Source organism: Syngnathoides biaculeatus, chromosome 7 (genome assembly GCF_019802595.1).
Source record: "Syngnathoides biaculeatus isolate LvHL_M chromosome 7, ASM1980259v1, whole genome shotgun sequence".
Classification (NCBI taxonomy): Eukaryota; Metazoa; Chordata; class Actinopteri; order Syngnathiformes; family Syngnathidae; genus Syngnathoides; species Syngnathoides biaculeatus.
The window spans coordinates 23,963,608-23,975,664 of record NC_084646.1 but is presented as its reverse complement, the minus strand read 5'-3'; the positions used below and the strand labels follow the sequence as shown (position 1 = coordinate 23,975,664).

Below are 12,057 nucleotides of genomic sequence, written 5' to 3'. Positions count from 1 at the left end.
TCCAAACAGGTGTTTGATGAGCATTTCTCAACTCTGTCTTTTTTGCCACGTCTCCCAGCTATTTTGGAACACGTTGCAGCCATAAAACTCAATGTTATGATTATTTGCTAAAAACAAAAGTTTGAACATGAAATATCTTTGTAGTGTATTAAATTATATATAGGTTGAACATGATTTGCAAATCATTGTATTTTGTTTTCGTTTGTCCAACACAACATCCCAACTTCATTGAGCTTGTATGAAAAGGCTCTGCTTTGACCTAATTTATCTCACTTTTACGTCTTAAGTGATTAAACTGACATGTCATAACTCAGTACAGTATTTGCATCCTGTTATCATGCAATTAGTAGTTTTAGTATTTCCCTGACAATTCTATTGGAATGATGAAGTATACAGACAAAATATACAGTGTGCTTGAAATGAGAGCAACTATGAATAGACGAGAAAATAAAACATTTCACCTAATAATGACTGACCAGGCGGCACGGGGGATCAGCTGGAAAAGCATTGGCCTCACAGTCTGTGTGGAGTCCGCATGTTCTTCCCATGCCTGCATGGGTTTTCTCCAGGCTCTCTGGTTTCCTCCCACATCCCAAAACATGCATTCATTGTAGACTAAATTCCGCCTCGGTGTGATTGTGAGTGCCGCTGTTTATTTCTATATGCCCTGCGATTGGCTGGCAACCAGTTCAGGGTGTACCCTGCCTCCTGTCCGTTCACAGCTGGGATAGGCTCCAGCACTCCCCGCGACCTCCGTGAGGATAAGTGGCAAAGAAAATGGATGGATGGATGACTGACTAATTTGTTTCCTATTTTAGATAGTATTTTTCTTAAACTCACATTGTGCATATATCAGGAAATTGCATTTTCGATTTCAAACAGAAAATTAAATACATTTTGGTTTAATTTTTTGTGAGTATCAAACAGATAAGGAATTATTTTTTAAAAAGCCCAACACACGTTTATCTTTTAGTAAAGGTACAATTTTTTCCAACTGTAGAATCTCAGTCGGAACACTAGGGATAAAATAGAATGTGATAAAGAGCCGAAAATAAGGACACAAAGAAGATTGCAGTTTCATGTTGAGTAAATGCTAGTAGCTGTATTCAGATTGATAAGTAAAGTCAATAAATAAATACAGTACAACTGGTTCTTGAGAATACTTCAGACTAAACCAGACTGTTATGTATAGGAAGTCCAACAGCACACACCCGGCCTCCTGTGTAACTGATTACATTACTGCTCACAAAGCTCATGCTTACAAAAGCGAGCATACATGACATCAAGCTTAACGATTCCCGCAATACAATATGGATTTTTTTTCAATAATTAGCATCCTTATTGTTATGTTAAATGTCCTTGTTGTTTCTGTATATGTTGACAGTTGTTCTTCATTGTAGTTCAAAGTAGCTCAACGTCGCTCAAAAGTAGCAAGTCTTTTCAAGGCAGTGGCTTCAAGTCCAAGTGAAGTCATGAGTCATTGGTGTTCAAGTTGAAGTCAAGTTACCAGTCACTTAGCTTATATTGTCAAGTCTACCTGCAAAGTCATCAAATATGTGACTCAAGTCCACATCTCTGCTATTTTATCTTGTCACTGAAATGAAAGAAAGAAAAAAAAAAAAGAAGGAAAGAAGTGCCAAGTTTTTTTGCTTTGGGTGTTGAAAAAAATAAAATAAAATAGTCTGACTGCAGAAAAAAATCCAAGGTTAACTATGTGCATTATATTATGTTTAAACTGTATTGTTTTTTTTTTGTGTGTGTCTTCTGCATCGTAAAACTAATGTAGATGCAGTACAGTGTAAACCAGACTTGCATGTAAGAGTTTTGTGTCGCAAAGGAGGTGCTGAAAAAAACTAAAGCTACCTGAAGAGAGACGTGTGATGGAAAATGACCAAGTGCCGTAGTGACTTGTGTGCTGAGTTTTTGGCTAGCAGCTGCCTGAATCCCTCTCATCTATGTTGTCGCTTAAGCACAAGATAAGATAGCATAAGTGAATAGTATTTGATATTTTAAAATCCAAATTGATGGAGTTCCTAATGGGCCAAAACTCATCTACTCAAAACTTTGTGTAAAAGCATGCCTTTATTATATCAATTTATTGTAATTTATTCATATTTTAATGCACTACAAATTGAATTTGAAACTTTGAACAGAAACCTTACTAAATTAATCAAATCATTTTTTTTTAGAAATTTGTGACAGTACATGTCAGTCAACACTGAATAGAAAGATCATACCTTCTCCTTTTCTCAGTTACATTTTTGCTTGATTTTCAAGGGTCACTGAGCTGGTCTTTCTGGGCTGCCTTACATGGCCATTCCTGATTTGGAACATGCTTGTTTTGCTGTGAGTGGGCCGGATTGTGGTTATTGGGCTTGAAAACAGAAACGTATTAGAAAAATCTCAAATGGTGTAAAGCAATTGTTTTGTGTCAATGTAAGTGATATACTGCATAACAGTGTAATTGTTGCTTTCATTAAAGCAACTATATCAGGTTTTTTTTATGTTGCAGATTTCATTTCTTTCTCTCTGATTTTGAAGTGAAGCCCAGTTACACACTGGCAATCAGCCACCAATCCAAAAGGTTAGGTTTCAGTGCGTGACAACACAGAAGAATATTATGAAACAATTGTAATGACTACCATATATGTCTGATGGTCATTTTGTGTTTTTTGCTCTACTGCGACCAGCAATACATCTATATCTGTAAGAAGAATGTAACGTATTAATTTAATGAAGCACTGTTGTGATGGCAACCTTCTTTTTAGTCTTTTAATATAATTACAATTACAGTTGCAATATCTGCAAAACCTTTTTTGCAAGATATAGAATATTGCAATACATTTGAGCCTGTGTATTCATTGGCAGTTTTAACAAGTACCTTTCTTTATCCGTCCAAGCAGTGTTTAATTTTTTTAAACACCTAATTATATTTTAATTGAAAACTTTTTTTTTTATTGCTTGGTTCATGAGGTTGTGGCTAATGTTTCCTCTCTCCTGTTTCAGGAGGTCCATGAAATCCTGAAAGAATATGAACTTAAGTACTGCTTTGTTGATCGCAATAAAGGCACAGGTAAAACTCACACACAATGTACTCATCTGTATTTATTACTTACAAAAATGTACATTTACAACTTACAGCATATTTGTAGCATAAAACTATTAGCATTGGAATTTTATATTGCTCCATTTCAATGTATTAAAATATTTAATACACCAACAAACATCCACAAACATGAATTAAAATTTGACAGGCCTTTTTTGCATCATTTATTTACTTGTTTTACCACTTGTATTTGAACATAAAACAAAGTATTCAATCCATCATTTTGTTGCGTGTATGCATCATGTACGTTTCTGCCAAAATTATCTTTAGGATTTATAATTATTCAGTGGAGTGTGCTCAAGCTCAGTCTTAAAGCAAGTGTGGTTGGCCAACTTCCCAATTTGTTGCCATATTTCAGGGCTGCACAATCGTTCAAATTTTAATCATGATCACAATTTTGGCTGCCATGATAAAATGAGACGGATCGTCGGCAATATTTTACATCTAAAATACGGACGCTGCATATGGAAGTGCTTCATTTGCAGGAGTGTCAGCAACCTAGTCAGCCAGCCGCCAGGGGCGCAGGCATCATAAACGGACTCCTGTCATGAAATGGATGATTTTTAGTATTTTATTAATGAAAAAACGTCAGCCAATATGGGCCCATGCGTTTTTTCACCACAAAACATGATTTTGACGTATACAGCTTTTTGTAACTCCCGCCATGAAAATCCTCTCGAGGAATTTGTTTTCGAGAAGAAGCAGGAAGTGACGTAAAGGACAGCGGTGCCCCCAAGTGGACTCGTTTGTTTCCATTAGTTTTACCTCCGGGAAGGTAGCTCGTTGTTCCTTCGTGTTAGCCAAAATGCCGGCTCATTGCATTGCTAGATAATGCTTTAACATTCAGGAGGATGGATTTACCTTTCATAAGTTTGCAAGAGACCCGGTTCGTTGTGAAAAATGGATTGCACGGGTGCAGAGGACAAGACCTCGTGGATTCCAAATAACAGGTAGGCAGTAATGCTCCTCGGCTCGACGGTGTTCAACAAGTGAACATCCCCCTAAAAGCAGCACGGCTCGGCTCCATTATATGCCACCACGGCGCTGAAAATCAGCCACACCGGCTGAGGGCGGTCACTGCTTCTGCGAAGGCTGCCCGTCGTGCTTTGTGGACGGGGGCGGCTCTGAAGAACCCAGCCGAGAATGCCTCACTCAGCCGCGTTTGCGCATAAAGCGCCCCGGCTCGACTGTGTTGTTCAGTACTGCGGCGTCTGTGAACACCTCCCTAAAGCAGGACGGCTCGGCTCTGTCATAAGCCACACCGGCCAGCTCATCCGCGATGGCTCATCTCCGCTGCGGAAGTGGATCGGACGGGGATGCGGTTTGGCCGCGATTGCATATCATCTGAATATGGCTCGAAACAAATAGTGTAATATTGCCCCGAGGGCTCGAAACAATAGTATAATATTGCCCCGGTAACTTCGCTTGGTTGTGTGGTGTTCTCCTTTTCGAAAAGAGCTTCCTTGTCAGAAGGGGGCGCATTTGTCTCCCATAGTTAGGGTGCACCGCGGGTTTTCATTGGCGAATGTCCGGGTGACGTCACGGATGGAGGATGCAGCCAATATGGCGACCACTTGGATATCGTAGAATGACACTTCTGCAACTTTGCGCGTGGATGACGCGCTCTCCGCTCACATTTATTTTTTCGTATAGAAGTGAATAATGTTATATGTAGTTTTCATGACAATATCTATTTTAGAATGTTTTTAGGGATGCCACTTGGGCTTTAAGGGTTCATTAAGTCCTGGCACTGACATCCATCCATTTTCCATAGTCGCTTATCCTCACAAGGGTCATGGGAGTGCTGGAGCCTATCCCACCTAACTCCAATTAAGTAATACATGCAGCTTTCATTTTGAAGTTGGACCTCTCAGCATGTTGCCGGAGAGTTAGCATTTCACAGTAAGAAACTGTGAACAGAACATGCTGCGGCTGCCTTGACTTCATTTTTTCGGGTACCCGTACTGCAATGAAAAACATGCTGGGAGTAAAGGGAGAGGGAAATCATAACTGTCGTATTCTTTGCAGATGAGGATCATGCGCAACTTTGACTTTATCTGTTGTAACTAGACATTTGTGGGGAGCTTGGCACAACTTGTGGTCAGAACAAGAGATACTCACCCATGCAAACAAAATGTTTGTGCACCACCACCCCTGGCTGGTTCTATTTTGTGGAGAAGGGACATCACCAAATTGTTAATTTAGTATGTGGAGCCGTGTATGCACTCACTTTACACATCTCCATGACTCTCGCTTATAATCACAAAACCTATGGGAATGCCTGAGAAGGAAAAGTTGGACCATTTTCCAAGTGCTGCTATAAAAAAAAATTCATTCAGTATATATTGTATTAAACTGTCAATTTCATACATAAATGTGCCATTATGTTTCATTATCAGAGGATTACATTCTGTCAGACAGAAAATAAGAAGTAAAAAGGAGCAAAGTTTGCTTACAGTCACACAATTCCATCATTTCCAATCAATTAGGATATTGTATTTTATTTAAAAAAAAAAAATCACTAAATCAAAGTGTTTCTGGCTGGGATTTTCCATTTTCCTGTAATGGTTTGACACACACGCATGAACACTCACAGACTCGTTGCCCTTAAAAAGAGTTTTCCCTTCCAGGGAATTCTTAGAGCAACTATTTTTAGCCACCACAGCACTATGACAACACTTATAATAGGAGATAAATAAAGATCTGAGTTGTCGTCACAATGCCTAATGAATAAACACCAGCTCGTTCGGTTGAGTTACTGGTGCTGGTTTGGATCTTTTGGTGGTGGAAGGTAGTGGCTTAATAATTATTATATTTATTTCCTTAAAACAAAAAAACTTCTTGTCCTGAATTTACTTTAGTTTCTTTTCCCCTCTTGTTTTACTTCAATGAAGCGCCACTCAATTCAAATCAAGGACCTTCATTGCAGAAAACATTTGAGAACATCATTGGATCTCTGTGGCTCCTAACACACTGGCCATCTATATTTCATTCCATCTTTTTCCATACACAATGTCCTGTGGGATAGGGGTTTGACATTGACCTAGAAATTTGTAAGTTACTGACACCGTATCAGAGACGAAACCAAGGCAGAACGTTACCAGTTGCTACCAGAGTTCAACACGCAACACTTACCGGCCACATTGCCCTGGGTTGAAAGCATTTGTCGCTTTCGCACCGACATCACCACACATCTCACGATCATAATGGGACATGTCACAATGAACCTGCACTTCGGCAATTTGAGTTAGAACGGGAAAGTTGAATAAATCCCGACTTGATTGTCATACCTCTGTTGTGACAATTTTGCAGGAATGCAGTGTGAAAGCGGTTTATATGAGAATGAGAAAATCGGAGGGTTCTGTCATGAGCCACTGGGTAAAAATATAATTCCTACAATAATCATACATTAAAGCAAGGATGTGGTTTTGCTATGATGAGCTCAAAAAAACAAGACCTTCACTTTCTACATATTGAGTGGTTTTCCTTTTTTTTTTTTCTGTTTGTCCTGTTTGGCTCCAAGATGAAGTAGAATGGAGAATCTGCATCTCCTTCATGCCGGAACAGTTGATTTAATAAGCTTTCTTTATGTTTTCTTAGTATTATAATTGAAGTTAACTGAGAATCAGAGTCCATCAATTCAACAGAACAGAATTTTAGAGTGGGGAGAGAGAGGCCAGCGCGATTTGTTAACAGGATGGATCTACAACAAGGGAACATAAAATAAGGATGGTGCATGAGACTGTGGCGCTATACCCTGTGATGGAAGGATAGGACAAGGATAGGAGAACCATGCAGGACAACAGTCATGACCCTGGCTATACAACTGAAGTGTGGTGGCAACTAAGTAAATTATAGAAATCGAAAAAACAGGAGTATAAAAGGGGGGAAACACAAGGAAGCCTCAGGATACCAGCCATGCAACTAAGTTAAAACGTTACAATACTGCCAGGTCCCCAACTGGCGGTCATTGGCCGTGAATCAGTGCCCTCCCAGTGTTGTGGTGTATTTAAAATCTGGATGGCCAGTGAGCCGAATGAAGGAAAGCAGGGGGGAAGTAGGGCTGCCAGGCACGACTGCCTAACTGCTAACCCCACAGAGATGGTTGTATGTATTGCATTAAAAAAGGGCGGATGAGTGTGTGTGTGGTGCATTTAAAATCCAGGGAGACAGGCAGAGTGGAGGGGGAAGACCTCCTGGATTAGTCATTACTGTTCTTTTGATGTAATCTTTCTAGGCCGGCCACTCCTGGAGAGATTCATCACGTTTCCCTGTAAGGACAATGGCTCTCCCTAACGTTTGCTGGGATCATAAAGCTACAGAAATAACTTTGATAACCCTTTTCAGACTGATATCAATAACTATTGCTCAACTGTTCTCGAATTTCTTTGGATCGTGTCAGTTTGTTGTTTTTCAGTTTTATTTTATTTTTTTATAGATCTTACGTATGACTTCATTTTGTTAGGAGGAATGGAAGCATATAGCCGTAGCTTTTTTTTTTTTTTTTTTTTGGGTGTGGCAGTAATATGCTTCTGTAAGGAGGGATTATTTGTAAGTGATTTTTAAATGTTTTATTTATTTTACTGAAGCGCTCAGGAGGGAATCAGCCTTGGGTGTTATCAGTGAGAATTACAGATACTGGGAGTCCTCGGTCTACGACTGAGATCTGTTCCCACAGTCGCGACTTAACTTGAATTTCGACTTAAAGTGGGGCTGTCATCCCTATAAACATTCTAAAATACATATTGTAATGAAAAATACATATAACAGTATTCACTTCAATGTCTATACGAAAAAATAAATGTGAGCGCAAAGTTGCGCAATTGAGTGTCCCTCGTCATCCAAGTGGTCGCCATATTAGTCGCATCCTCTGTCCTTGATGTCAACGTCACTTCTGCCGTTGAAAACGCGCAGTGCCTGCTACTATGGAAGCCGAACAACAGAGATATTTGGATTTTTCCGACGCCCCTTCTGACACCGAAGCTCTTTTCGAAAAGGACAACACCACACAACCGAGTGAAGTTACTGGGGCAATATTACACTATTGTTTCGAGCCATATTCAGATGATATGCGATCACGGCCAAACCGCATCCCCGTCCGATCCACTTCCGCGGGTCATCGCATCCGGCCGGTGTGGCTTATGACAGAGCCGAGCGGTGCTGCTTTAGGTGGGTGCTCACAGATACCGCAGTACTGAGCAACACAGTCAAGCCGGGGCGCTTTATGCGCGCACGCGAATGAGTAACGCATTCTCGGCTGGGTTCTTCAGAGCCGCCCCCGACGCGCAGCCTTCGCAGAAGCTGTGACCGCCGAACGCGGCGGCTCAGCCGGTGCGGGTGATTTTCGGCGCCGTGGTGGCATATGAGGAGGAGGTGGAGCCGAGACCATGCTGGTTTTAGGGGTATGTTCAAAGCCACCGCAGTACGCGATGAACACAATCAAGACGAGGCGAAGTGAGACATTGTTGGCTGGACGACGCGCACATCGACAAATTTCATACGCGGATCTTTTGTTATGTTATGAGAGAGACCGATTACGTGGTCCGCCCCAAACTATTATTTTTTTTAGTAGCTGTGTACACACCTACCTGCTATTTGGAACCCACGGAGCTCTCGTCCTCTGCACCCATGCAATCCATTTTTCACGACGAACCGGTTCTCTTGCAAACTTATGAAGGGTAAATACCATCCTCCCGAGTGTTCAAACAATGTCGAGCAATGCAACGAGCCGGCATTTTGGCTAACACAAAGGAACACTAAGCTACCTTCCCGGAGGTAAAACTTCCTGCTTCTTCTCGAAAACAAATCCCTGAGAGGATTTTCATGGCGTGAGTTACAAAAAGCTGTGTACGTCAAAATCATGTTTTGTGGTGAAAAAACACATGGGATCATATGAGCTGTGGGTTTTTCATTAAGAATATACCAAAAATCATCAATTTCATAACAGGCCCACTTTAAGTCGGATTTCACCGTCAAGGTAAAAATTTTCAATGACCGCTGGGATTGGCTTCTGCATTCCCGTGAACCTCGTAAGGATGAGTGACTCAGAAATGGATGAGTATTGGTACTTCATGTAAAAAAACTAAAATACATTAAAATAAAAAACTATATAAGAAGTGTCACTTAGTATTAGGGAAGGGAGGCTGGAATGGTGAGAAATGAAGTCAGGCTGCACTCAGCTATTGCTAAGTAAGCAAGGGCAGGTAGCCATTGCTTGCGGTAAATTCCTCCGTGCCTTTTCCCTTAATGAACATGAGGCTGATATTAAGCCTATGTTGATGCTGATCCTCGATCCATAATGTAAGTAATCTTACCTTCTCGGCAATGATCGAAGAACGTTGCTTCGTTTTTTTTTTCTTGACAAAAAAATTGCTTCGTGATCTCTGTATCCCTCATAGGGGTGAAACCCTTCTCTAAAATACGGGCTTTGTCATTAATAATAATTGCCACGGTCTTTGTGTACGTCATGTCTGTCGGTGTAAATCCTTTCTCCATCTTTTTTTTTTAATGATGTGCTTCGGTTCCACAGTCAAAACCCCCGATCTTTTTTCTTTTGGGCCATAATGTGTAAAAAGGTGGGCAAAAAGGGCAAATAAACTCCCAGCGCACAAACACAGATAAGCCATATGCATGAGCTAAGCAGAAACACTATGGTGCTGGGACCATAGTGGCGGACAAGACTCGGGTGTCGTAAAGTCGAAACGTCTTAGGTCGAGACCGTCTTAAACTGAGAACTCTGCATAGTCTCATCTCTGCATTTTAACGCAGTTGTTTGACACAGTGCAATTGTGAAAGACCAAATTTGTTTTGTAATCTAATCTAGGCATTAGGTTAAGTGTGTGTCTGAGTATTGATAGTCTCTATAATTTACGAGTGGTGTCATTAATTGGTCACAATTCCAGTTAGTGCCCTCTTCTCGTCCAAAGCCAGCTGGCACTTTAATCTTTTTTTTTAATCAAATATATATATATATATATATATATTTTTTTTTTTTAACCCCTTCACATTGAAGCATAAATCTTTTTATTTCAGTCTGCTTGCAGTTAAACCAGTGAGCAAATATTTAATCTCACTGAAATGGAGTTCTCACAGAAGCTTTGGGATGGTTCTTCACCTCATGACCATATCTGTTCATGATCAGCCTCTGCGGTTGGACTTATTAGGCCATAATGATGGGAGTGTTTATGTCTGTCCTTTTTAAAGTGTCCTGCAGTGCGCCTTTCAGTGCTAATGTGCATGTTTCAGTATGCCATGCTGTGCATATGTTCATATCCCCACGTTTCCATTTGTGGTTGTGCTCGAGGCTCTTGTGGCTGCATTGCATCACCCACCATCCTAATACACGCACGACTATCAGTGGTACAACTGTTTTGTCTGCAATATTCTTCTTTCTATGTGTTAATGCTTTCAGCTCACTGATTTTACATGAAAACTTTCTTTGCATATTATTCTTCTTTAAAGTCTTTACTTTATTTTTTTATCCATCAACCAGTATCTTAACTGCTATTGTTCTCATATTTGTTCTTTCCACTGTTTTCACACCATAAGCAAATATATATATTTTTTGTTGTGCAATATGAGTCGCCGGAATTTGATGACATGAATGTTGCTTTTTGACAGTTTCTAATGGCTTTTTTGATGGCAACCTTTAAGTGAAAATCTAGCCAATGTATTGTTCAGACTGCTGTATGGTGCAAATACACATCGAACCTTAATATAACAAGTTTTAATTATTCATTTCTAATTATCAAAGAGGATAGCTAAGAATAGGAGATTGAGAGGACTGGGGGTAGAAGACAAGAATACAGGGAGATACACCATGAGGGAAGATGCACTGTAAAGTCAAGGTACAGTGGATAAGGCAAAGGCCAAAACACAGGATGCAGTATCTGTTAACTAGTAAGACAGGTTGTAAAGAGGCAGAGAAGTAGCTACACATCTAGGGCAGTTGGAGAGATAGCGATGGGAAGGATACATGCAGGGTAGATCAGTGGTTCCCAACATTTTTTGCAGCAGTCCCCTCTTTTGGAGATGAAACACACACAGGTTTTCTATAAATATCTAAAGGCTTACTTTACAATAATCAAAAGTCACTGCAGTGTTCACTTTTACGGTTGAAAAATTACACTGGCGAGTTTATCAAGCCACCAAGAATAAACAAAAAGCTCAATTTGCAAATGCCAAAATGTAACAACTTTCATCATTTCATTTATTGTTATTTCAGTGGCAGGTGTGGGCTTGTGTGCTTGGTCGTAAAATGAGCTCCCACTTAATAACGGAAAGTGTTCATGGTTGGCCCTAAGGGGCGGACCGCCCAGTTTGAAAAGATAGAGGATGGAAATGTTTTGACCGGTGCCATTAGTGGGTTGGATAGGATAATTAACTAATGAAAATGAGGGATAAGGAAAAGTACAAATGGATCATGTTGTGGACCAGGAAGTAGCAATTTTTAGCAAGGAAGAAGTTAGAAAGTAACTAAACAGTGAGAAAAACAGAACATATCCCAAAAACATGCAATAATTGGGGACTCTAAATTGCCGTGAGGTGTGATTGTGAATCCGACTGCTGTCTATGTCTATGTGCCCTGGGATTAGCTGGGAACCAGTTCAGACTGTACCCTGCCTCATGCCCGATGACAGCTTAGATAAGATACAGCATTCCCGTGACCCTCGTGAACATAAGCGGCTCGGAAATTGAATGCATGGATGGATGACAAAATTGTAGTGGTCCTGCCCTTTTGACATTACATTAGGCTTTATGTGGCCCCTAAACTACAATCAGTAGTAACACCACTAGTTGATGATGATGGACATACACACATTTACGTTTTCAGTCCCACATTGGAAAATGGAGGTCAATCACCAGCCTGTTCATGTGACACACCCACCCCAGAATGTGAGTCACTTGCCACAGCCCAGCACAAGTGCAGAGGCATGCGTTGGCATTTCCAA

At 40.6% G+C, this 12,057-nt stretch overlaps 1 protein-coding gene across 3 annotated transcripts in view; it reads left to right on the top strand.

Annotated features, from left to right (window-relative positions):
• Positions 1 to 12,057, top strand: part of raver2 (ribonucleoprotein, PTB-binding 2) — an 83,066-nt gene that overhangs the window by 19,693 nt on the left and 51,316 nt on the right. For all 3 annotated transcript variants that reach the window (XM_061824497.1, XM_061824496.1, XM_061824498.1), the window contains exon 2: positions 3,007 to 3,073. In XM_061824497.1, the coding sequence (XP_061680481.1) occupies positions 3,007 to 3,073 (67 nt within the window). The remainder of the gene's footprint in view (positions 1 to 3,006; positions 3,074 to 12,057) is intronic.